This window comes from Parus major, chromosome 1, assembly GCF_001522545.3.
Source record: "Parus major isolate Abel chromosome 1, Parus_major1.1, whole genome shotgun sequence".
NCBI classification, from domain to species: domain Eukaryota; kingdom Metazoa; phylum Chordata; class Aves; order Passeriformes; family Paridae; genus Parus; species Parus major.
The window spans coordinates 69,204,573-69,231,340 of NC_031768.1; the positions used below are offsets into that span (position 1 = coordinate 69,204,573).

A 26,768-nucleotide genomic window follows, 5' to 3' on the forward strand; every position below is an offset into this window, starting at 1 on the left:
TAAATAAAAAGCCAGTATCTGTAGCAGAGATCTGAATCTTTAAAGCATTCTACCTGAAGGCTTAGGGGTGACCTAATTGCCTTCCTGTACCTGAAGGGAGTAGCCTGCAAGAGAGTTGGAGAGGGACTTTTTACAGGAACATACAGTGACAGGACAAGGGGGAATGGCTTCAAACTGGAAGTGTTTGGTTTAGATTACATGTTAAGAAAAAAATGCCTTACTTTGAGGGTGATGAGACCCTGAAACAGGTTGATCAGGGAAGTTGTGGATGTCCCATGTCTGGAAGAGTTCAAAGCCAGGCTGGATGGAGCACTGTGAAACCTAATCTAGGCATGGGGTTGGAACTAGATGATCTTTGAAGTCCTTCCAGCCCAAAATGTCTTGTGATTTCATATAAGGAGAAAATACCCTCTTTTTTGGGGGCAGTGAGGGGTAAATGATAGACTGGCTTGTGTGTCACATAGCACATACCATTGTTATTTCCATGGCTGAATTCTCTTCAGCTGTTTGGGGGCATTGATGTGGTTGACAGCTTAAAACAGAGCAACCCAGAAGCCTGTGGTTCAGACAGTGTAACAGAGGATCCTAGATCTTCATGATCTAAAGCAGGTTGTGGTGTCTCCTTGATCTGAAGGTTTATCCATCAGGTTGAGAAGTGGGCTTTTATCTCCAAGTAATTATTTGGCAGAAACGTAACTTCCTGAAGGTCTAAACAAGAGTGGGTTTCTGCTTTGTTTGTTTCCAGGAAAAGCTGATTTACTGTATTCCAAAGAGAAAAAGTAGAAGGAAATAAAAAGTCTGTTCATTTGAATTAATTTAATAAAGCTAAAATATCAAAATATAAAGACAATCATTCTAGCTTATTAGCAAAACTAACAGACTGCTTCCTCTTGGCAGAGTAAGGTTGATTTTAGTAATCTTACAGATGTTTTGGTGTCCAGAGCAAGCATTTCTTCTTTGCCCTTTCTGTGGTATGAGATATAAACTATCTTAATGTGCACCATAAACACTTCTCTGGTCAAATATCTAACATTATTGAAAGCAATAGACAGAGTCACCTACACAGAGCAGTTCTGGACTAAATGAAAATTGTGTAATAAGCTTAATGCTGTTCTTAGTGTGAAAAGAACAGGGTCGTGGCTATAAAATTTGAAATCTTTGGTTGTCCCAGGACACACATGCTTCTTGCTAAAGTTAGAAATATTGAAAGATGTCAAACTGAACAAATGTGGTATTGTCTTTCATAACATTTGAAGAACATTTGATGAATTGCCCTTTTGACTGTAGTTGTTTCTTATGCTGTCAGCTTTGCCCTCTTGGAACTCAAAGAAGGATTGCAAAAGGCTCATGGCTTTCAAGATGGTGCCTTTGGCAACCATGCTGCACTGGATAACTACTTAGCATGTCAGTTCTTTGGTCTGAAAATGCTGAGACTTTTGTAATTTTTCTTGATTTTTTTTTTTAAATGAATCAGTATGTTAGTCAAGATTCAGTGAAGATTGGCATTTTTAAAATGCCACTGCTAAATCAGAATTTCTCTCTTTAATGTGAAGAAAAAGTAATGCAGGATACTTCAGGTTTTCTTTCAGAAGGCTGATACGAGGATCACCACTTCTGGCAGCACACACTGCCATGTTATTTAATCTGCAAGGTGGGAGATGCCTAGTTAGTGAAGTCTTAATCAAGCTGGTTTTAATTCTTAATTTGGCAAAAACCTCTCTTTGCTCCTAATTCTTCCCTCCTTCTCCTCCCCCCCTCCAAAGCCTCTCCAGCTCTGGGATTGTAGGGGAGACTTCATATATATTCCATATTAAAGATGCTGCTTTGCTGAGAGCCTGAAGTTTAGTGGGAAGCCACCCGACATGTGACATTAAATTCTCTTGAGTACTTAACCAGGTACTTTTTGAATAGTCAGCTCTTTGAAGCTCCTCCTTGCCATGATCTTGAACTGATCCTGCAGGTGCTTGAAGTACCTGCAGCCCTTTACACAGCTTGAGATGGTATATCTGACTGACACGTTTGGAGATTGTTTTTCTGTGATCAGATGAAGATTATGAAAAGATCTGTTTAATTTTTCTTTTTAAACTATGTAGAATATGCCTGGAGATAGATATACAGATGACAGGACAGATGTTCCTTTGGGGTGTATATTGTTTCCTATTTAACCAAGTTTCTTGGCTCCTGCATAATAAATTCGTTGCAGAACTAGAAACATCTTTGAATCGTTCTCTACAGCACCTGATGGGTGAATTCATCTGGGCTTTCAGCTGGCCCTGGATACAATGTTCTGGTATGATCTGTTTATCGTATATCTGGAGGCAAGATTTGGTCTGAATGTGTGATAACCTGAGACTTGCTATGCAGATTAAGGACTCTTTGTGCTGAGATCTTTTAAATTATTTGGCTAACTGAAGGAATTTCAGGTTGAAGTTCGATTCATGAAATTAAAGTTATGAAAATGATTTGAGTGAGCCATCTGATATCTCTGGGTCCTCCATGCAATGCTTTTCTTGGCATGGTAGGAGATTATATTCATCAAGCAGAATTGTGGTGTTATTAAATAAGCAAGTTCCACTGTGTCAGATCAGTGACAGTCATTTGATTGACATGTTTTAAGAATGGCTGTGAGGTGTCATTGGAGTAGTCACACTGTGTGTTCTTATTTGTTTAAATCAGCACGTGACACAGGCTGAGCACTGCAGCAATATTAAGCAACAGCCATTGATGGGCCTCTTTGTTAGTTTTTCTCTTAGTTTTGATCTTTCTTAAAAGAGGAAATTGAGGGTGTACAACTGCGATCTGATCTTCCATGATCCATTTGCTAAATGGTTTTGTGTGTACAGGATGAATTTGAAGAGGATCCTGTATTGTGAAAGTACTCAAGCTTCCTCTAAACTGGGAGATGTTGGTACTATTTCTTTTGAAATGTGAACTAGTGAAGTATTCACAGTTAGTCTTTGGCTTTTAAATGTTTGCCTGGCTCTCAGCTAGTGTCCTTATATCCTCCGCTTCTGTAAAGCTAAGGAAGGGATGAACTCTTAAAATTGGGCTTTAGAAATGTGTTATTTTCAGGGTCTTCTTTCCATAGTGCTGTTTTCAGTGAGTTAATAAACAAAACAACCTCCCTGCTAATATTTCTACTTCTGGCTTTAGAAGAACCTTACAGGTGATGTATTTTCAGGAATACAGCCTGCTTTGTACCCCATGCACTGCCTCATCTGTTGCACTGTTTAGCAAGATGAATGTCCATACTGCTTTTTTTTAGCACTGTGATATGGTTTTAAGAGTAGAAGAAAGCTAGAGTGGTTTTGTGGATACCCATAAGACTTTCCCTACTGTTGAGAGAAAGTGTGCAAATTCTTCTCTGAAAATTTGAGTTGAATTTGGAGGTCCATGTTGTTGTAGAGTTGATTTTATTACAGCATACATATTCCAATATTGGTAAATAAGTATTTTAAACTCTACTGATGTTTTGAGTATCCACTTCATGGTCTGTAAACCATGGGTTTGTATCATTATGTAAGCAGGTGTCACATTGTACCTAGGAAACACAACTGTGTTTGAACTGGTATTTCCATCCCCAGCTAAATTTTGGGAGTACACAGAAGCAGTTAAATAACCAACTGTTTGAAGTCTGATCAATTGTAGGAATCACAAAAGAGAGGGAACAGAGCAACATGATAACAAGTCCTGTAGCTGGACTACTGCTGTTAACATAAAGTAATCTTCACTAGGCTTTGTGGCCTTATGTTTTGCACCCTTCCTTTTAACTAGGTCTTTGGAAGAAGCTGGGCACAGCAGGGATTTTTCCTGAGATTTTAGGAAGTGAGACTACACAAGCATGCTATCACAAGATTTGTTAAAGATACAGAGTGTACAATCCAGAGTAGACCACACAAACTGTGCTTCAGGATGTTTTTGTTTTCTGTCTGTCAACAAATGTAGTCTGCTATGAAGATTATAATAGTGAACTAATAATGTTACTGCATGTTCTCTATGGAAACTATGTGCACAAGAGAACAATAAAATCTGAAAGTTTATTTTAAGGCAGTAATGTGAGTAAATGTTCTGCTGAAGGTTTGTATTTGTGGTTGTGACTTGTTAAAATGGAAATGGAAAAACAAACAGGAAGAGCAGGTGGGATAGGTTTATTATGGAATATAGGACTATGTCTTGAATTTAACTCAAGCACAGAGACCGTATCAGCCTTAACCCTTAAATGCATTTGTCAGAATTATTCATGTATTTAGAAACAAGTCCCCCCGCAATCATGGCAAAAGTTTAAAGTAGAATAAAAATAAATTAAAACCTGATTTCCTTAGCTTTTTCAATTTGAGCTCTGTAGTTGACTTGTTACAATCTGATTTTTTTTTTCATATTTGTTCTCTTTCATAAGACCACCAAGACACTTGGTGGTCTTATGAAAGAGTTTTTAAGCCCTTATAAAGCTCTAAACTGATAATGTTACTCTGATTCAACTGACCACTTAAACATGTGCTTATGAAGTGTCCATTTTTATTAGAATAACCCTCTGAATCAGGGCTACTAAACAGATGGACTTTTCATTTTTTGCACCTTCTGACTTTTAAGTAAAGCTGTATATTTTTAATATTTGATGGAAATTGATATGCCAGTACCATAAGGTTTGATTGGCAGGCACCTCTCTGGGTGTCCCCAGAGCAGCTGGATGCTCTGGGGCTGGGAAGGAAAACCAAGTTTATTATGGCTAAGTGAAAAGCTTGCTATATTTGTTCCTAACATTCTATTTCTGTCAGAACTCCTGACAAACTTAGCATTTAGGCTTGATGGATACTCAGTAAAAAAGGCAGGGGTGTATTCCACAGGTGTGAGTTTATCCAGATACTTCCTTAGGATTACTATTGATTTCTGCTTCATCATGCTTGTTCTAGTAAAGGATTGATTTAGTCTTGCTTGATGTGACTCAAAGAAAGTTATCCCTTGATGTCAAGCACAGAGTAAAAGCGAGGGATCAAAGTAGGATTTTTTACTCTAGTTACCAGTAATGAGTTGCCCACAGAATGATATAGTTCCCCATGGTTTCCAAATGTTTGTTCCTGTGCTTGCTTGGAAGGTCTTCATTATATACCCAGGAGAATGGGGTCTGGTTTATTTGCCTTAATTGCACTGGCCTATAGGAGCAATAGTTGGTTTTCTTTTTTAAAACACAGCAATTTTAAGCAGTTGGAAGAAACAGAAATAATAATTCATGGTTTTTTTACTGTGTAAGCTGTTAGGTTGTAAGTTAGCCCCACATATGGAGGAGTAGATTGAGAGTTTTACAAAGTGCTGGTAAAATGCAGTGCCTAATCTGTAATCCTTGATTTATACTGTTCTGGTGTATTATTAACAGTGTTACTAATTCTGTGTCATCTTACGTGTAAGATGAGTAAGTTCCATGACCAGGGCATGAATTGAATGAGACTTATCTGTAGCTGTGATAATAAGCTATGGAGAGAATAGTAACCTCAACTGATGAGAAATATCGCCTTTTATAAGTTCTCCTGTGGCTTTTTCTTTTGAGCAATAGATGATGGATTTTCAGCAACCCTCCTGAACCCTGCCCTCAGATTCTCCTCTGTCTCTGTAGGGAGAAGTGCTTGGGCCCTGGCCTTCACCCTCCTTTGGGTCAGGTGAGAAATAGGGGTGTTCCCTCTGAAGTGCCCCAAGTGCTAGACAGGGAATAAGGGCAGGGAGTTCTCCCTTGGCTTCAAATAGTCAGAGAAGCATTTAATCCTGTGTGTGCATTCAGGAGAAGCACAGGGGTTAATTCTGCACTTGAGAGCAAGAAAAATGTTTGAGCAAGACTGAGAGGAAGCAGTAAAGAAAAAGAAATGACACTCCAAGATCCCAGGGGCAGGGGCTCTTGGGATAAAATTCTATTATTGATAACATTACCCAAACTGTATCCGTTATACCATCCTTGGAGTTTCTGTGAATGTTGTCACTGCACAGTAGTGTAGAACTAGATAAAACAGTTTTCTTCCCAAAAGACTTACCCTTGTTTTCCCAGCACTGGTCTCTAATGGTTTAAGCACAGTCATCTACTTTGTGTTAGATTTTCAGGTACAGTGTAAATAAAGCATGCCATGAAGTCATAAATCTAATCACTCTCATTTTAATGGGGAAACAGGGAATTATGCCAGGAGTTGTTCTTAAAGAAGGTGCAAAAGGTAATCTGTGTCTGAAGTGGCTGAACTGTGTTCTCTGTAACACTCATTAATCTAATCTGTAAATTTGCCCCCCAGTTCAGGGCTAGTTTTCTAGTGAATCAGAGTGAGTTTGATTACCATACTAGTGAGTGGGGTGAGAGAAAATGAATTGCAAAGCAACTTTTCCTCTTTCCCCTCAACCTTCCCCTTTGTGCAAAAGTGCCTTGATTCTTTTTCTACCTGTTTGGCCCAGGAAAGTTGATGTATTTGGGCTACAGTTGGGAAGGCTGTATCACGACTGCTTTGGGCACATCCATCATGCAGAACTGTGTGGTAAAGATGCTGGAGTCTGCTCTGAAACAAGACGTGTTCCTAGGCAGGCAGAGGCAGCTTTTGCTGATTTGTGACACAAGTCAGTATGTCTGCATGAGATACTGTCAACACACTAGCTCATGTCAGTGCCAGTTTGGATGCATCTGTACTGGGCTCTGTTATCTAGACAGTATGGAGATACCTTGCTGTAGTTTGAATGCACTTTTCTTGTATGAAAGAAATATTTTCTTTCTGTTTTTTTTTTTTCTTCAGGCAACAAGAGCTTCTCTGACTCAACATTGTACCAGTCTGGGGGAGTCACTGGGCAAGGAAAATGATATTGCCCTGATTATTGATGGCCACACACTGAAGTATGCCCTTTCATTTGAAGTCAGGCAGAGCTTTCTAGACTTGGCACTTTCCTGTAAAGCAGTCATTTGTTGCAGGTAAGGAATTTTGTGACATTTTTGGGTAACAAAGTGGGCATGAAGCCTGTGAAATGGAAGCTGGTATGCACACTGTCACATTTAAATATGCTGGAGAGCAGCTTGCTTAGTAGTGTCCTCCTATGGAGGAGGAAGCATGTCCTTCATTGAAATTGTGTAATCAAATAGTACAATTCCCTCTGCCAGTGTCAGTCCCAGCTGAGTCTGCTGTCTTCTATAAAGTGATGAAAGAACATGAGAAAACATTGTGCTTGATTGCCCGATTATAGTAGACACTGATGAGAAAGAGTGGTATGGATGTTATTTGTAATCAAAATGTTTGTGTGACTGTTCAGCTCAGCTCTAGAGAAGGTCTCTTGATGAATTTGAGTTTTTCTTGACTTGTAGTTGTGTATTATGTGAGCATATGATAGCATATGTGCAATTTGCCCTATTAAAATGTTAGGCTACTGCTTGCTTTGTTAAGTCACAGCAGAGTTTGCTGCTGTTTGTGGATATAGCCATAGACAGACGTGGTCCTATGTCCTGCTTCGGAAGGAAGGAAATAAGAGCCCCAAGAAAATGAAAATCAAAAGCTGTCTTACTTTACTTTTTGTGTAGCAGGAAGGCTGCATCATTTTTAACTTTGAAAGATTATATTATTTGAGGATTGTGTGTGTTTGTGCTTATTGCTGGTATTTGGGGAGAACTGTGACCTAGAAGGGATTGTTGATTTAGGCAGGCAGGAAGTTTTATTTGCATTCTAGAAGCAAGGCCTGCTTTGTGGGAAATGACTATATGGAGACCTTATACTACTTTTTTTGTAGTCTACTTTTATGTGTGCACTCTTGTACAAGTATCACATGGCAAAAGCAGTGCACCTGAAATAGCTGAACCCTTGGACTTTTTATCTGACTAGTTTCTTTCCATTTGTTTTCTGGACTGCTGTACTGCATGATACTGGGGCTAGAGCTGTTCAATGTGTTCATTAATCCCCTGATGATTAGATGGAGTATGTCCTCAGCAAGCATCAACAAATGATACAAGACTGAAGAGTAATTGATAGCATTGAGGGCTTGTCTGACCTTCTGAGGTTCTTCAATAGGTTGAAGAACTAAGCAGCAGAACCTCATGAAGCTCAAGAAGGGGAAATGCAAAGTCCAATGCTTAAGGAGTTACAATCCTTTAGAGCAGTAAACTGTGGGGATTGCTGAGCTGGAAAGCACCTTTGTCCAGAAGGATCTTTGGGTCCTTGGTGGACAAGCTGACTGTAATGAATTCAGCAATGAATCCTAGTGGCGAAGCAGACTGGTGTTACCCTGGGCTGCAGTGTTCTGGAAGTGTTCAGCCTGGAGAAGAGGAGGCTCAGAGGGGTTCGTTTCAGTTTGTATGAACATGAAGTAGATGTGAATGAAGATGAGGGAGACAGGCTCTTCCCTGTAGTGTTCAGTGACAGCAGTTTTTCTTCTGCTGCTGCTGAATTTTTTTTGATTTGGGCAGCAGGCTAGAGGAGGAAGACACAAAGTCATAGAGCAGAGGTCTTATTTCTGCAGGTGTTTCATGGAGTGACAAGTGTTATACAGGAGGGAGCTAACACAAGTGCAGCCATCTTCAGAACGCAGCAGGCCCCGATGTAGGGCCACTAAGAGGGCTGGAGTAAAGGTAGCTGGGGCTTCAAGAGCACTGAGTACCCAAGAGGGGACCTGACCCTGTGTTGTGCTCTGTTCGAGGGAAAGTTAACAAACAGAGCAGATTGAAAGCTCCTGCTTTCCTACTCCAGCACAATGCTTAGGCAGAGATCCTTCCAAGGCACTTTGTTAGTTTATTTCTCGAAGATTTAACAAGTTAAGTCAAAGACTTATGTAGCTGGAACAAATCATAAATAGCAAATTATTAAAATTACACATCAAATATATGTGATATATAATTATATTTAATATAATTAGCTGAATATAATAAATGGTCCTGTTTTGCCAAGAGACATGCAATACTGGACATTTCCTCTTCCAGTATTTCATGAGGGCAGCCAACAGGAGTTTTATTTATTAATGAATTAGCAAATTGAGGAACAATGCAAAAAAGTACTTTAAAGTATAAATCAAAGGGGAAGAGATGATGTAATTTCATAGCTTAAAAGGAGGAATGAAAATAATTGAGTTTTAAGTCCCCAGGGAAAAAGAGGAATGCTTTTAATAACCTTTAAGGCTTTTCAGGAACCTTCCAGTCACTTGCCAGGTGCTTGATACTGAAGGAAGAAAAACATATTTTTTTAATGCTCTGGGTTGTTTTTGATAGTACTCTGTATGTCAAATAAGGCAATGCACTCTACACTTCACAAGAAGTTTTAAAATGGAATTTACAAAGAGGACATTTCAAATTAGAGTTAGTCTTCAAAAAAAAATGTTAATTGGGAGGGGGATGTGGCTCTTTAACTTAGTGGTATGATGTTTAATCACAGTAGGAGGAGTTTCCTTGCTATTCTCAACATTGCACAAATTCGTGGGGCTTAATATTTCATAAATTTACTAAAACATTTTCATCTTCTCTGGGGAGTTTCAGCTGCATTTGCCATTCAATTTTTTAAAAAATAATATAGTTAGGACATACTGTATATTCATTTTCTGGGCTTTAGGCATAAACTGTAGTTGAACTTGGTTCTCAGGGGTAATCTATTAAAATGAAACTGTAGTAAACCTGGCTCCTTTTTGCATTAAGATCGGGAGATGGTATCTTCTGATGGGGTTAAGTCTTCCACTGTTACAGTGTCTCTAGCAGGCCACTGGCGCAGTGGAGAAAAATATACCCCTCGGGAGACTTGGTAAAGCTAGCAAAATCAAATCAAACAACTCTTTAAGAAAAAGCCTTGTTTGTTAAAAGTTTTTCCAGAGACTGACAGATCTTATTATCTTTCCTCACACTGACTGGGATGTCAGTATGTCAAGAGCAAGCAAAACTTACTTTTCAGTGGAAGTAAATGTTGTTTGGAAGGCAGTTGAACTCATGACTTCATTTATGAGATCTGAGCTGATGATTGCCTGTCTCTGGTTTTCAAAAGTTCCTTTAATGGACCTGTTTTTAGAGATGTTTTGTGAGACACAAAATGTTAAGGCTTGGGTAGAAGTGAGATTATTCTTTAAATAACAAAATTGAGTGTTATCATTCATCTAGTGATTATACACTAGCTGGTAGGTACAGCATACTGTTGAATTTGGCTTTGAATATAAAAGTAGCAGAGAAGTATATGAATTGTGTGTTATGGCATTTAATATTTAATTATTTAATATTTTTAAAAATTCAATATAATTTTTAATTTATATTTAATTCTCTACTGAAAAGCCTGCCTAGAACTGGAAGTATTTGTAGTTGGATTAATGCGGTGTTTCAGAAACACATTTTTATAACTATGCTTTGGGAACTTTTTCTTCTTGTTTTTGCATAAAACTTATTTGCAGGTGGCAATGACTCTGCCTTTGTATGGGTTTAATGCCATATTAACAAGACATCCATCAGGAAGAAGAAATCCATCAGCATTTAAGAGATTCAATAATTCTAAGCAGTTTGTGAATGCTTCAGTACTTAAAATTAATTGTTGGACAGCTAAAGTAGTCCTTTGTTTAATTTCTTTCACAGTTGTAAGCAGAACAGAACAAACATCTTCAAAGATGTGTAGCATCGGGTTGCCTCAGTGTGAATCTTTTCTCTTTTGCTTGTATTACTGACCATTACAAAATGGATGTTTTTCAAACAACCCCCAAGCAACAGGAGAACCCTGTTCTACCTGTGTTGCTATTGCTTGTAGCATGCAGGGAGGCTGGGGTGAGGACACGAGCCCACATGCTCACTCTGAGAACAGACACTAAATGTTCTGAAATGAACATACTCTTTGACTGGAGTGTGTCTGCTTGGCTGTTGAACGCGTAGGAGTAGAATGAATTTAAAGCAGAAGGTTGGAGAAGGGAAGACAAAGCAGCTTGTGAAGAGTACATGTTACTAATTGTTAGAGTCACTTCATCAGCTAAGGAGAGAAGAGAGATGAAGAGACAAGAGGAAAGTTGTCTCAGCACTGCAAGTTGTAAGGCCATAGCTGGGGTGCTTCTGGTCTTCCATCATGATTTAGGGGAGACATTAATAACATAGCTGACAAAATGAACATCTGGAATGCTTCTTAAATATTTATTCCCCCAACTTGCATATTGTGTGTTAGTATTCGACAAAATGATTATTCTGTGCTGTAGTTCAGTGTGTATTTATTTATTGAACCAAAAAAGTCTCTTGCTGGCTTTCATTATATAAGATCCCCATTTTCATGACAAAAAATTGCAACTCAGTTCTGATTAAGAGTATGCTAGCCAATTCTAATGTTAATTGGTCCCAAAGAAAATTATGGTTGTGTTACATTTTCCTGTATGTACATCTTGTGTTTCCCCTCATCTGTCACCTACTAAATAATCAATGCTTATTCTCTTGTTCTATTTGTGCCAACTCATGACAGCAATATTCATCTCATGACATTGAAAACCATGAGGGAAGAACCATTCTGACAGCTTTAGTGTTTCTAGATAATTGAAGTGGGAGGAAGGTTTGGAGTTGTAGCATTACATGTTGCTCTCTGCACTCTTGAATAAAGAATACTCACAGATGATTAGAAATGATCACCTAAACTGTTCAGTGTGTGTGTAGGGATGTGTAAAGCAATCCTGGGACTTTCTTATGATTATTTTTCTTAAAAGCCTGTTGGCTGCTTTGCAAGAGCTAAGTAAACTTGGAAAATATCACCAATTCTGTGCTGGAAAGCTAATATGGGCAAACTTTAGGAGGGCTTATAAAATTTGGTAATTATATTATCTTCTGAGTGGCAAAGTGAGTTTCTGAGTTTTGAATTCTGTTCTTTTTAATTGGTGTTCTGAGCTATGACAGTTCCTCACATAGTTCAAATCATTCAAATGCATAGCTAGTGTTTAAAGGAGAAAAAAATTGCAGTTTACACTTAAGCAGTACTTAAAGATACTGTTTTAACTGGTATTGTTTGTTTTTTAAATGACACAGGTGAAGCATGTTTCCCTTGGGTAACTATTAACTGCCTGACAGCCTGAATTTAAATGATTCATGCTATGTGGCCAAACATTCCTTGCTGCTTAACTTATTCACATTATTGTGACTGTTCCTATTTTTAGAACTATTTTGCTTTATTTGTTCAGATGAGGAAGTAATTCAAATGAAGTAATCTCTAAGTTGAATCAGTGTTCCAGTTTCTACTGCTATTCACAATTTGGCAAAATGTTTGCCTTTTTGAATTTATTAAAGAAAAATTTGTAGCTAATTGATTAAGTTTGTATTGTGTTTTAAACTTGTGTAAGTCAATTCAGATCCAGTATCTGTTTTAGTGTTCACTTCTGTTTACACTGGATGACCAGCTGAGTGAGTTTTCATGTTCATAAATTATTATAAATGAAAAATCTTTTCCTGAAATATTCTGCTTCACCTCTATTTCCTGTTTCTGTTACCATTCTTACTTACCACTAAGTATTTGGAAAGTTGGAGGACAGACATGAATACAGCTAAAATCAACCTTTTTCATTGGAAACAATCTTGTAGGAAAAATACTGCATGTCCTGAAAAAAACTTAGTAAATTTGTCCTCCATGTAATGTTTACCCTTGTTATTTTTAAAATCAATTTGTTACCATTTTTCATTGTGAGCCTAATATTTAGGTGACCAAAATCTTAGCATTTCACTTGATCCATCTCATCAAATGCAAGTGAAATTTGCCTCTTGAGCAATGGGGTGATAATACTCACAAACAGTTCCAAATGGTATCAGTGTCTGTTTCTTCACCATACCGCAGTATCTTGTCCAAAATGCTTCTGCTCTCTTCAGTTTCTGAGCAGGAGCAGCCAGCAGTGCTGGGTTTAGTGCTATACTTCCCAAATTGGAAAATAAACATTCCATAGATAGTGCACATGAGAAAAAACTATGCTGCTGGAATGTATGCTATTTTAGAAGAAAGATAAAACTGTGGTTTGGAATACCTTCTGTTCCATGAAAAATTCATAGTACTGGTATATTTTTCTTTCCAAAAGTGCTAGTGTGTTAACCCCTATCTTCTGGTCAAGTTTCAAATTGAACAATTACTTTCTTCTCCGTGAAATTCCCCTGCCTTCTTCATTGAATATATTCTTCACGTCCTATACAAACCTGTTGAGAGGGATGGTGTGAATTCTAAAGGTAACCAGGTTTTAGTTCAGAGGTACTACAGAAAAATTCTGCTTGTGAACCCACCTCTAACTATTTGAATCCCTTCATTTTAAGTTTCTGTTTTGTAGAAACAGTATTGGAAGCGTGTTATCACAATTCTCTTTAAACAAAATATGTAGGGTCTTTTTTTTTTGGAGGGGCGGTGTTTGTTTCCTTTCAGTCTTTTTTATGGTTAGTGGGTGGTGCATGTTTTACTCTGGGCTTACCCAGGTTCCTCCAGTTTGCCAGTGCAAACTGTGAAGTAACTTTATCTTAGCTAACAGCAGAATGTTTGAGCTCTTTCAAGATGGCTTGTGTGGCACGTGTAATATGTGGTCTCTGGCACAGTGTGCAGAAACGTTCATTAGTGTATGCACTTGTGTCTGGTAAGAGCAATTTCTTAATACGATGAGGTGTGTAGGCAAACTGTATCTCACTGTCCTGTCTCCAAAAAAGCTTCTTCCCATACCAAAGATGTCAGATACTGGTCTCCACTAGGCTTCAGTAATGCCAGTTTTTTCCTCTTTAGGCATTCTGGCACAACTGGACTCTTGACATAGTTGTCCTTTTTTCTTACCACTTGTCTGTTGTGCCAAATACCCTTTTCCTGAGTTCCTGGAACAGTGTGTTGTATGCTAGGGAGTGACTGAATGTTTCCTCGTATGAAATTCCCTGCTGGTCCGTAAGGCTGGATGGTGTCCAAGGGTCTGGTGCCTTTCTACAACCTTGCAACTGGTTTGTAAAGATTGTATAGGAAAGTTCCTTAATTCCTTTCTCACCAGGTTGCAATTGCAGGGAAGTATTTTACCTTTTCTGTTTTCTTGTAATGTTTTGTCAAATGTTACGAAGAAAGAGGTAGCCTTATCTTGATCATTCCTTACTATTCTGAATTTTCTTCTCTAAATATTTGGTAGTTTTAAAGATCTCAAAACTTTTCCTGGGAGAGGATTTGAGGATTCTCCTTGCTTTTATTGAAATATTTATTTTTGTCTTCCAAGTTTAATATTTGAATTTCACTAAAACCCTGATGCACGAAGGTACAGAAGACAAAGGCCTCTAAAGAATATGTGGTGCTGCACTGCATTCAGAAACAAGACTCAAACCAACTGTAATATTACTCCTTTCATAAGATCCAACAGAGTCTTGTGCTCTATCCCACAGGACCAGATTAAATATTGTATTTTCCATTGTTAAAAGCAGAGATATAAAATTACAGAGGCAGGAACAGTCTGTTCTGCAAGCTTCTTAGTACTGCTGGGAATTACCTTCATGAGGTCTCTGGGCTTTAGGGCACTGTAGTAATATGTGGGACACTGAACTGGTAAAACAGCTCTGGTCAGAGTTTCCAAAAGTGCTTAGTGTTGGTGGAAGCTGACTCTAGAGCATATCTAAGTTCAGTAGGAGCCCAGCTGAATCCATACTAGATATTTGGAAAATATTGACCTTATATTTAAAAGAATGGCTGAGCTTAAACGTATTTCTCTGCTATTCATATCCTTGAAGTCATGATAATAAAACCAAAACTATGCTTGAGGGAAATAGAGTAAACCTGATTTGATTCAACAGACTAGACTAGGAAGCAAACTCTTTAAGTTTGTTCACATGAGTAGAAAAATGAAGAGGCTCTGGCTCCAGTGGGCCATGCAGTTTTTGGCCTGCTTGTGTGCTTGAAATGTGTAGATCTACAGCTCACTGAGTGTGTGAGTAAATACCACCATATTCTGCAGGACAAACCAGACTGCCCAGTTAGAAGCCATTTAGCTAAGTAGCCATGTTGCTGGTGTAATAGCTTTTTTTCAGGCTTAGACTTTCCTTTGCACAGTTGCCCCCAGAGAGTGGAAATAATTATTTGCGAAATCCTCTGTGTTTTGCATTTTGTAAGGAATGCCTCACCTGCCTGTGCAGATCAGTACTAAATTCGTCCTTTAAAAAAAAAAAATCAAGAAAAATCTTTGTGCTAATAATTATCCTAAGAAAAGGCAAGTGAGAGAATGTATGAGGAATACCTGTACTTGCAAAGATGTACTCCAGAACTTGAAGAAAAACTCATTTTCTGCTGTATTAGATCTACCATTCTTCTTAAGGGCTCTGTGTTCTGAACAGCATTGGCAGGGTAAAAATAGTAGACTCGGATTCTGCATTCACCTGTTCTCATGCTTTTTCTGAAAAAGAAGGTTTAAATAGCTCCTCCCTATTCTGGAAAGGCTGCTTTGATACCTTGTTTTGGCATGTGTGTTGAATTCATTTTTCTTCTACTTTTCCAAACTTGCTTCTCCAGTAGTCTCTAGAATGGATGACAGTGATAGACATTGAAAATTATGATCTCTTTTAAATCTTACTCCTTCGTGTCCCCCTTCTCTTATAGTTTTCCACGTCATGGTACACTTATACATTTAAATTGCTCTGTCTCACAGGTCGACTGTCACATCTCACTTTGTATAATATGTGGTCTTTGTGCACTCCTAGGATTGTTTTATTTATGCTCTACATAAACCTTTTTTTTTTCTACATAAACACAACAAATTCAAGTTCCTACAAGGAGCACTTTGATCAGAGCTTCTAAACCTGTGTAGGGTGTTATCTGTGGTCTTTGCCTACATGTGATCTTGAAAGAGCTGTTACTTGTGGGCCTTCATAGGGAGAAGCAGGAGTCCTAAAAACAACCCAAAACTTGACATAATGTGTTAAAGTGCCGAAATAAGGAAGAGCTATGAAGTTGATACAGCTGGGCTGAAAACATCTGTTTAAGAACTCAACTGCCTGTCATCTTTCTGCAAAAGAGCTTCTTGTTGTTTGGAAGCATGTGCTGAGCATTCAGAGGCTGCTGGCTGAACTGATCCTGATGAGTGGGGGGAAGCAGGATTTCACAGCCTCTGTGGAGGTTGAAAGTTCTAAAGAACTCCTCTGCAGCTCAAGAATGGCTGCTATGATTGTTGTGTAGAATCATTTGCTGTCATTCACTCCTCTGTGGTCTTTCACTTGCCTTTAGCCTTTTGTCTGGTGAAATTCTGTACAGAACTGTCTGTACACAGAAGGTGAAAGGTCATTTTTGCATATGGTATATTCAGTGTCCAATCAGTGCCATGTCTCTCCAAAACTTTCTACCTCTACATTCCTTGTCCTCCAAGTGAGGGGCTTCCATATGCCTTGGTACTGGGTTGTACAAATGGGTCATCATTCAAATGTAGTCTTCATGGTGTCATGGATGGGTCTCTTGAAACAGAGGGTCAGTGATTTTGTCAGGAGATGGAATGACTCTGTACACTGCCACAGTGTCTCCAGGACTAGGTGATGTTGAGATCACTGCCCACAGGTCAGGTGTGTGTTCTCATCTCTTGGCTCTGGTGAGGGTTGTTTATGGGACCTTTGCGTGTTGTTCTCCAATCCTCCAACAAGTATCCTTAAAACTGCCAAAACCAGCAACTAGTTCATAAAACCATCAGAGTTAATATAGCCATATTTTGAGACCTAATTTGGTCCTATTTTTTATAAATAGAAAGTAGCCATGCTGTGGGATTTTCTGCTGCTCAGATTGGGTCTTGGTAAACTTTTGAGTACTGGTTGGTACAGTGGGAACAAGAACCATGACTGACTTAGAATTGGGGATGACCTCCAGAACAACAAGTAACTGCAGGATTGTTTTGCAACTTTGCAAGATTTTTTTTTTGGCAGCTGCAAAAAAAAAAACTTACTGGTTGGTTAAGAAGTTCCAACCTCATCTTGGAAGGCTAAAATCAAGCAACACTTGTAACCAGCTCACTTCATGCTATCAGGCAGGATTGCTTTCAACCCCTGGTGCTGTGACTGTCCCTCCCCTGGTGCTGGGTGGTTGACTTAGCTTTATTTTTTTAGCAGAGCTGGTTTTTGGAATCTAAGGAAGAAATGTGTGCAAACTTTCTTCTTCATTGTTTCTCATGTCTGTTTCTTTTGATAACCAACATGTGTGGGCTGGAAATCTAAGCTGTTCAGGGATGTTTAGTTAGGGTAGACTTTTAAAGGCAACATAGAGCTATTTTTTTTTTCTCCCAAGTGTCAAAATCTAATGAATATTTTTACTTTAATTGCTGAGCTCAGGCGTTCTTAGAACATTCATGAGATTTTCTGGTTTTGTCTGACTAGTTGAATGGGTGTAGTAACTAGTGGGGATTTAAGAAAAAATGTCTGAGGAGCCCACTTCATGCTTATTTACAACAGTAGTTGTTCTGGGAGACTGTCCTGCTGTACCTGGTCAGCTAAAACCCTGTTCAGCTGTTTTGGCCATGTCTACTTCTAACAGTGGACCTGGGCTGATACAGGACCACAGAAAGGACCACAGTGGGGTCATCTGGTCTGACTTCACTGCTCAAGCAGGACCATCCTAGAGCACATGGCACAGGATTGCATACAGATGGCTCTTGAATATCTATCTCAGTGTGGGAGACTCCATAACTTCTCTGGGCAGCCTGTTTCCAGTGCTCTGGACTGGAAACTGGGGACGGGGACTGATACCTGTGGTATCAGCGGGTACGCCACAGATACATAGTGCCTTGCTATCCTTTTATTGCATGGTACTGACACTAGTGTTTTTTGCATTTTGATAAGTCAAAAACGTGATGAAGTAATCTCAAATGACTGAATAGCTACTCTGAAAACTGCACACTGCCTTTGCAAAAGGTTCAGTACCATGCTGTATTGCAACATTTTTTGAGAGATTTTATTCACCACAAGGTGACTTTTATTCATGTTTTGAACTTTAGAGTTTTAAAATATCAAGTGCCTTCACATTTAGGGAGTAAATATTGTATGGCTATTTTAAAAACAAATTACTACATATGGTTCTTTGGTTTACAAGCTGATATGTATATACAAGTATATACAAGGTAAGCAAGGTTCATGCAGATATGTTTTCTTCCAATGATCTTTTTCTTTGGTTGGGGTGGGGTGGTGGTTTTTTTTTTTTTAGTGGTGTGGTTAACCTGAAGATCAGTATGGACAGAACACAGGCATCCCATTAGGGCTGGCATACCTCCTAAAAGCAGGGCACATCCCAGCGGAGGCTCTTGGCCCCAGCAGTTGCTATGCAGTGCACTGCTTTGAGCGTGCAGTGCTTGTGGAGCTCCTGGGCTGTGAGAAACTGTGTGCTTTGGGAAGCTGAATCCCAGCTCTGCCTCCCCTCTCTGCACAGTTTCTAATGTTTAACCAGTTGTTTTGAGGAAGTATGTGAATCTTTAATGTTGTGGATTCTACTCAGCCATCAGAGTACTTCCTCCCTGCAGAGAAAAGGCTACTTAATTCAGTTCATGTTCATGGCTGGGGAGGAATTGACCTTCAGGTACAGCGTTTAGTGCTTGGGCATCAGTGCCCACTGTCACTTACTGGGTCTTTACCTCAGCTTTTAAAACCATTAACATGATGTCCTGATGGGACTGGAGAGCGTAAACTTCTCTGTCTGAGGTGATAATGTAAACTAAAATAAAGGGTGAAGGTGGTGGAGGTTGCTTTTGTAAGTAACAGGCATTGGTTGGAGACCCTTTAGTCATAACACAGTTGTTGAAGCTCTCCCCAAAGAAAGATCTGCACCTGATTTTATTTGAAAATAGATAAGAACTGCTTAAGCATTACTTGATTTTTAAAAAAATAAACCTTATCTAATTACTGCTGGTATTATTGAGTTGTTGTTTTTTTTTTGCTTATCCAAAAAAATAAAGTTTATACGATGTGGAGCACGAAAAGTTGTCTGAACCTAATTATGGTATGGTTTGTGGGATCCCTGCCTGTCCCAACTGCAAAGACCAAAGGTCAAAGGAAAGCTGCCACTTAACCACTCTTTCCTTGTCAAATACTACTTTCAAATTGTTGGTTTAAAACAAATATATTTACTTCAAATTGCAGGTAATAAAAGTATTCCCATTATATGGCAAAGAACTACATGCAACAGAAATTGAGTCTGATTTAAATGTCAGAAATAAAGAAATGGTGAGTTAAAGCTTCAACTCTGCCCACAATGCAACTTATGGTACCACGTTACAAAGTTTTGGAGATCCTGTCACTGCTCAAGAGGAGAGTTCTGACTCAAGAATGCAGTCACAGTGTTAATTTTTCTGGTTTTGGTTTCTTCTTTTATCTCCAAGTGTTAGGTGGGAGTAGGGAGAGGGTAATTATAGAAATGTCTAAGTCCAGAAAACAGATGGCAACAGCTTCTTTAGAGCTTTTGTGCTTTATTAGATGAATAAGCATTTAGGGGCCTTTTAAAAGCACGTGTCCTGGACCCAGTACCATATCATGAGTCCTTAGAGCTTAATATCAATGTTTCAATACAGTTGGGATCTATTACAGGATACAAAATAGCTCCACTGATATAGAGCTCTGTTTTAAAGGTATTTGTGCCTCTTATCAAAGGTTGGCTCCTGATGTACAGTTCATGGCAGAGGGGAAGAAGTGTTCCAGGAGTTCTGGCTTTTTTTGCAGGCATCTCTTGGGGTAAAGCCAATTCTTGGTCTCTGCAGTCCTTTGCTTAGAGGTGGGTCACGTGAAGGACCCCAGGTGGTACGAGGGGTCAGACTTGCTGCTCTTTCAGTGACTGGCAGCTTGGAAGAAGCGTATTTCAAAGTATGTAAAGCACAGCAACAATTTCTTGGCATGCTAGGATCAGATGTAGTTTGTGAAAACAGGAAAGAATTGAGCTATTTTGTCTCAGTCCCAGGTGTGTCAAGGTGTAATGGGGGCAGGTCTGTCTTTTCAGTGTTCTCCACAGCAGTGCAGTTTTTTTCTGGCCCCTCTTAACTTAGAGACAGTTGCAGCAAGCCTGGAGAGCTTTGCTGAAAAAACACAAATTGCTCGGAGAATGGACAGTGCAAGGGTGGGGGGAAGGGATTCTTCAGCCTGCCTGGAAGACATTACTCAGTTGTGATGCTGTTCTAAATCCATTTCATTAATGTGTGGCACCTGATTTGTCCCTACTATTTTGCCTGTTCAAAGGAAAGAGGTGTTTTTATTGTGGGATTCTGGCATGGGTTCTCAACCTGTACTGATGTTTGAGGGTGTGCAGCCATTTTATATGAACACAGACAGCAGTGTAATAAGACAACAATATCCAGATGTTACAAACTGCATCTTTCACAGTCATAATATCCTTTTTGTATCTGATTTTCCTCTTCTAAAACCACTGTTTGCATTTCCTTTTTCCTCATATATCTTCCACCTTCTTCAGACTGGGCCTTCACTTCATTTTTGGATTTTGGTCTTGAATACCAGGCTGACAGGCTGATCTGTGATGCTCTTGCCAGTTGGTTATGTCTTGGGGAAAATTAATTTTTTTCTTCTTTTATTGGATATGTGCAGTAAAAGCCAATATTTTTCAAGATGGTAGAAAGGAGGAACAATGGTGGCAGCAGCAATTTAGCTCAAGGTGCAGCAAACAAGCCCAGCTCATGCTCAGTATTCACACTCCAAGTGTGAACCCAAGAGGGTTGGAAAGAATTTTGGCTTTGGCCTGAGAATGAGAAAAGGATTGAAACCACTAAACTTATTCAGTATTATTTTTTTCTGACAAGAAGAAGAAACTGAGTGGAGAATGAAGTATAGTATAGTGTTTTATGTAGTGATGACTGAAAAGCATAAAAAGACTTTCTTCTATTGTCAAGTCTAATTGGAGGCTGGCACTGATTAGCAAGAGGAAAGAAGTCTAGGAAAAGAAAGACAAATGGGGAATTTTATTGAGTGGAAAGCTGCTGAACAAAAGAGGATTTTTGTTCTTCCGTATTTTAGTGGTTTTAAAGAAACCTACAAACTGCATACAAACTATTGATAATTCTTCTCTCAACTCTTTCAAGTGTAAGGGTGGAGGAGGGGATGGGAAGATGTATGAGTGCTAAGTAATTCTTCTCAGTAAAGATGGTCTGTAGGATGGTTAGTTAGGAATTCTTGCACTGTGAGCTTTGGTCTGACTGTTCTTGCAGTAGGAACAGTGACATGAATAAATATTTTACCTGGGGCTCTTTAGCAGTGAAACCAGAGCTCTGGGACCACATCTCTGCTGAAGATATCTCATTCCTGGTTATGAGAAGATCCTGTTGGAATGTTAAAGTTCCAACAGCATAAAGGCTGTTACATGCATTATAGAGTGTAATGTGTTATATAGGCACATGAATCATATGGATTTGACTCTTTAAGTCAATGGAATTGTCACATCTCTTCCAATTTAACACAAACACACAAAGGTGGAGTCCGCAAGTGGCTGTCGCACCTCAATTAGAAAAAGCATCTCAGCGATGATATCGAAGTGAAGCTCTAAAGCTGAAGTTGTCAGGTTGCAGAAGCTCAGATATAGAGACAGAAATGCTGTCTCTGGCAAGAGACAGCTGAGAATCTATTTCAGCTTCTTGCCTTTCCCATTTTAAAGACTTTACAAGGAGCAGTAAAAGAAACTGGATGGCTCTGTGTCTGTGGTGCTCATTTCAGAAGTCTGAATACCTGATTTGTGCTCCCAATTTTGTATGGAGACTTGAGACACCTGGCCTTCCTCAGCTCTCTGCACAATCAGGGGGCGTGATGATGCCTGTTCCTGCAGGCTTTGCACAGTGAGAGGCTGTATTAATATACTGTTTGTTCCAGGATGGCTACAGGCAGTGGAGTGGTTCTGCAGATACAGGGGTGGGAATCTGTGTTTCACAGTAATAGTGAAAGGACATCTGTAAATGAAGAGTAGCTTTGTTTTTAAATATAAAGGGATTAGCAACCTAATTTACAAAATTAGCAAGTGGCTTTTGAAAGGCTGATGATGACAACAGATAGGATAAAGAAATGCAGCACCAATATCTTAAAGTATAAGAGCAAACTGTTTGGCTCTGAAATTAGTAAGATATCTGGCTGGCTTAGGTGCTGAAAGTAGTTGAGCTGCAGCTGCCACCAGCTTCTTCAACAGGATGAACTGCATAGTGTGAAGTCTAGGCTTCTCCAGACAGGCTGTGAGTATCTACTTGCCAGCATCTGCTGCAAAGAAATTGGCTCCCTGTATGTATGTTGACAGTAAGAGTCCTTGGTGCTAATTCTGCATCCATCCTTACATAAAATATTACCACCAGCACTGGAAGGTACATCTTGAGTGGACTTGAAACTAACAGAGCTGTGACAGATGAACTGCTGGTATGAATAAATGAAGAAGAATATTATATTTTTCTGAAAAAAAATCAAGTTACAATATATTGCAGGTTGAGAAATACTGCATGTGGCAAATACTTCAGGCAAGCTTTTTGGAAGCCTTTCCCCATAAAACTTGGGAAAAAAAAATCCCCAGCTTTATTGGCCTAAATATTGCATGGACTAGAAACTTGCTGAAGGACTTAAAGCAAAAATAGTAGATGTGGCAGTAATTTGAGCTACAAGGCAGAGAACAGTGCTTGTAGGATAAATACCAAGCTCAGATTGAGTGTCTCTACTAATGATTTAAAGGAGGAGGTGAAATAGCTCATCAGTTAAATTCAGAATTTGATACTAAATGGGGATTTTTTGCAAGCTCAGATAGAATGAAAACAAGTACTAAGTATGGAGTGGTTAAGTCTTAGAGTATAAAAACAAGCTAAAAAAAAAGTGTGTTTTAGTGAAGAGAGAGAGAGCTGGCATCTTTTTTATATGGGAGAAGTTTGTTCAGCCTGTTTTACCTGGCTATGTCTGCCTCAGCTGTACTAGTTCAGAGACGTGCTTTGGCAGCTGTAATTAGTGTTGAAATTTTACTCCTGCTGAAGACTATGGCTAAGAATTAAAACTGGGTCATAAATACTGCAACAAATCCAAGGCTATTGTTAATAAGACCATGCTACTCCAAACAGCAGTCTGACTCTGCAGGGATGCTGAGGGGCCATATCCCTTAGGACTTAAAACAAATGAGGACATTTAATACTTCAGAAACCAAACTAATTTTTAAGTTTCTTTCACAAAGAGGTAGTTATCACATTTTATGCCCTGAGCTAAGCTGCAGTTCAGCCTATTGTTACTTGGTGTTTATGCAAACTACTGTTTCAAAATATTTCTTATTGAGTACTTAGTGAACCAAGTTTTTTTTTTCTTCTATTCTGTTTATAGGGCACTCACTGAAGAAGAGCGGAGACACCAATTGTTCTCCCCTCCCCAGTCTGTGTGGGTGTGTGCACAGTGCCTGTGGGGTATTTCAGAGAAGCAAGCAAAGGATCTCCAGTGTGTTCTTACATTATAACACCCTTTAGCTGTGTAGGCAAGAAGTGGTGACTTGGTTGTTTTCTGTGCTCTGCTGTGTGGAGTCAAGAGCACTGATAGACTTTCAGTGGGTCCTGATTCAGAACTTCACCAGCTTTAAGGGAACACAGCACTTCTGGATCTGCTGGTGCTATACTTGTCACTCTTGCCAAGAACATTTTACTAGTTGCTGTTTCAACTGATGCTTGATGTTATTACAACTAGGGGAATGCATTGTTTTATAAATGGCATTAATAAAACATGTAATACTGAGGAAATCCAATGTTAGCAATTTTAAAATTGATCATGCACATTGTAAATGTAAGTTTAAACACTCTAATAGAAAACATTTGATGGTTTTCTCCAAAATGTCCACTTCTATATTCTGCCTGATTTAACATAGGTAATCAAGACAGACAAACCTGACACGAAGTACTTAATATTTGCTTTTAATCTTTTGAAAAATTACTTTCTATAGATTTTTTCAAAGCCTTCCACTTTTTCTGTCAAGTAATTCAAGTCATTTGAAGATTTATTGCTATTAAACCTTTCAACTTTCTGGTCTGAGTTAAGTCCTAATGCCATCAGCATGCCTTACAATTGGCTCAGAACTCTTCATGTCTTGCATTTGACAAACTATCCAGTAATTTCAGAAGTGCTGTAATACTGAGTTTTGCCAGTACTGAAAAAGGGAATAGACTTCTTACTAACAAAGGATGGAACTTGGGTGGGCTCCAGCAGGAAATTTTGCATCAGGCAGTTCATAAACTTCTGCCAAGAAGCCAGTCCTATGAAAGACAGCCGGTGAGTGTGATGGGTTTTGTGCTGCTTGCAGTTGCTGCAGGATGATTCTGAATGTCATTGTGAACCCTAGTTACTGCATGCTTAGTCACTAGTACTTTCTGTTTCTTTTGTCATAGAGGGGTGGTTGTACTGAAAAAGAAAATCTGGAGAATGGAGTGCCTACAGAGATGCTTATGGAAAGCATAGAGAATGGGAAGGGAATAAACTTGGGAAAAGTTGTATGTGGGGAGCTTGAGAGATTAATGATGAACTGCTGAAGTGTAAAGGATGGGCCACTTAGTTTGTAGGATTTAATAGGCAAGCCAGGAAGAATATTGAAAGTCAAGACTTAATTGAGGTCAGAGTTTGATAGGGAATGCTGGTCTCTTGGAATCAGCATTTTTTTTTGTTGTGTGAGAAATGGGCATTTGTAGAGGTAAGAAGAATTGCAGTAACTGATGGAAGATGATTAGGATGGGAGTAGGGGTTCCAATTTTATTTGCAGACCTGCAGGGATGAAGTATGGCTCCATGAGAATCCACAGCAGGTTTGTACTGAAGAATCCCAGGCTACAGCTTAGTCACCTCTTCATGATGAATGAACAAGTTGTTCTTGAAAAGGCTTCCACAGTTCTGCATGTTGCTTATACGCTCACAGAGTGGGCAGTGGTTTAGAAAAGAGATGGAACAATCTCATACAGTGATGTGGAGTATTTCTTGTACCTGTGATCTGTTGGGGAGATCCAGTTTCTACAGTCTGGGGTCTGTCATAGTTGTACTGGAACTTCCTGTCACAGAAGCAATGGGGGAAACAAAGAGGGAATTGTACAGCAGACAGCTTCTGTCTGGTCAGATATGGAGAACAGACAACACCATTTTCTTGACTTGTAGAGTAAGTCTTGTCCCCAGTAAAAGCACTCCTGTTAAGTTGGAAGTAAAAAAAAAACAAAAACAAAAACAAAACCAAAAAAAAACCCGGAAAAAACCCCCAACCATTTTTTAACCTTGATTTTTTTTTCAAATTTTTGTTTTTTTTTTTTTTTTTATGTACAATATTGACGTGGTGAGTAATTATTGAATCAGCTAACTGATTTGGAAAGCTTATTGGAGAAAACACAGTTTGAAATAGTGGATCTAGCACAACCTTAAACAAGTCTTCCTAGTAGCTTCTTGTTTTTACTATTCCTAGAAAGAAAAAATCCTATTCAGCTTTACCAACTAGTGACTCTTCTGTGACATTTGCCTGGCAAGATAAAAAAGTAGTGACATTTTAAAATAGTAAAGAGAACTTGTCCCATTGTATAAAGACTGTAACTGAATGAACCTTGATGCCTTTAACTGAGCTCATTAAGTATCTTACTGTAAGGAGAGTTCTCTACAGATTTTCCTCTGCTATGACTTGTGCATTTTCACTGAGTTACCAATTCCTTTTCTTAGCACAATAACCCATGTCTTTTAAAGGCTCAGTGCAGAGTAAATACTTTGTCTGCAGCAAATGGAATATCAGTTTTATGGTTACTTTCACATCTATTGGCTGGGTTTTTCTGGCTAGTAAAATCACAAGTTGTAAATTGGGGTCTGTTTGTTCTGGTGATGACTGGAGTTTAGGTGCATCAGTAGACAATTCTGAGTATTAGTAACTTCGGAAGTTACCACAGGTAGGGGAAAACACTCTTTTGTTTATAGTACAGTAACCTTTCTCTTAGACTTAGACACTCTGAATTGACATAGATGTTTATTTAACCCAGGCCTATCTGTGATTAAACTGATCAGCTTCTGACGGGCATCTGGCAGCAATCCAGTGGTGAATGTCTTTTTAAACTTGATTTCACTAACCATTTCTCTCTAACAAACGGTATCATTATCTGGAATTCAGAATGTTGAGTGCTCCTGAATAGACTGTCTACTGCTTATGTGTGCAAACATGCGTTTTTTTTTTTCTTTTGAACAGTTTATTTAAGGGGTTCTGCTTTTTCAGTGTTTTAATTTTTCACAGTCTTTGTGCTAATTGTACAGCACGGGAGAAAAGTAGCATAACAGAATTTTTAAATCAAGTCTGTGGGGTTTTCTGACTTCCCTTTCCTTCACCAAAAGGAGCAATAGTTCAAGTGGCATGGAAGCTATCTCTGTATTCTGAAACTGAAAAACTATGAAAGTTCAATTAAAAATCAAAAGTGGTGGTAATGGTTGTATCTCTTGTGGTCTGTCTCCCAACTTACATGGAACATTTTAACCCTGATAGGATCAAATTATGCTAGTCCTCTTTGTGGCAGTCGAAAGGGGAGTAATTAAGTATTCCTTTAAAAGTTAAAAAGCTTCCATTTCTTTCTGTTGGTTTGATTGCCAGTTGAGTTGTGTGCATAATTGTCAGACAGTTAAAGAAGCCTTTTGTTCTGAAATGTACTGGAGAACTTTATGTACAGCACTAGTAGAAGCCTTGAATGACCCTGTAATCTAGTCTTAGTCTAACTAAGACTAACTGGGAGTGGCTGGGATTAAGAAAGATAACGCTGAAGACAATTTAAGGTATCCTAATATTTGTCTTATTAGCTGGTTCTTGTGGATTTAATTTATGTGAGTTATTCTCTGGAGTTCCAGGCATAAATCCTCTCTGGTAGTCAGCTGCAATACCTCCCTGATTCCCTGAGGATGGCAGC

The 26,768-nt window shown here is 38.9% G+C and overlaps 1 protein-coding gene across 2 annotated transcripts in view; it reads left to right on the forward strand.

The window, feature by feature from the left end:
- The window catches only part of ATP8A2 (ATPase phospholipid transporting 8A2), a 311,266-nt gene that overhangs the window by 109,172 nt on the left and 175,326 nt on the right, over window positions 1-26,768 (forward strand). For both annotated transcript variants that reach the window (XM_015640721.1, XM_015640731.1), the window contains one exon: window positions 6,756-6,928. In XM_015640721.1, coding sequence (XP_015496207.1) covers window positions 6,756-6,928 — 173 coding nt within the window. The remainder of the gene's footprint in view (window positions 1-6,755; window positions 6,929-26,768) is intronic.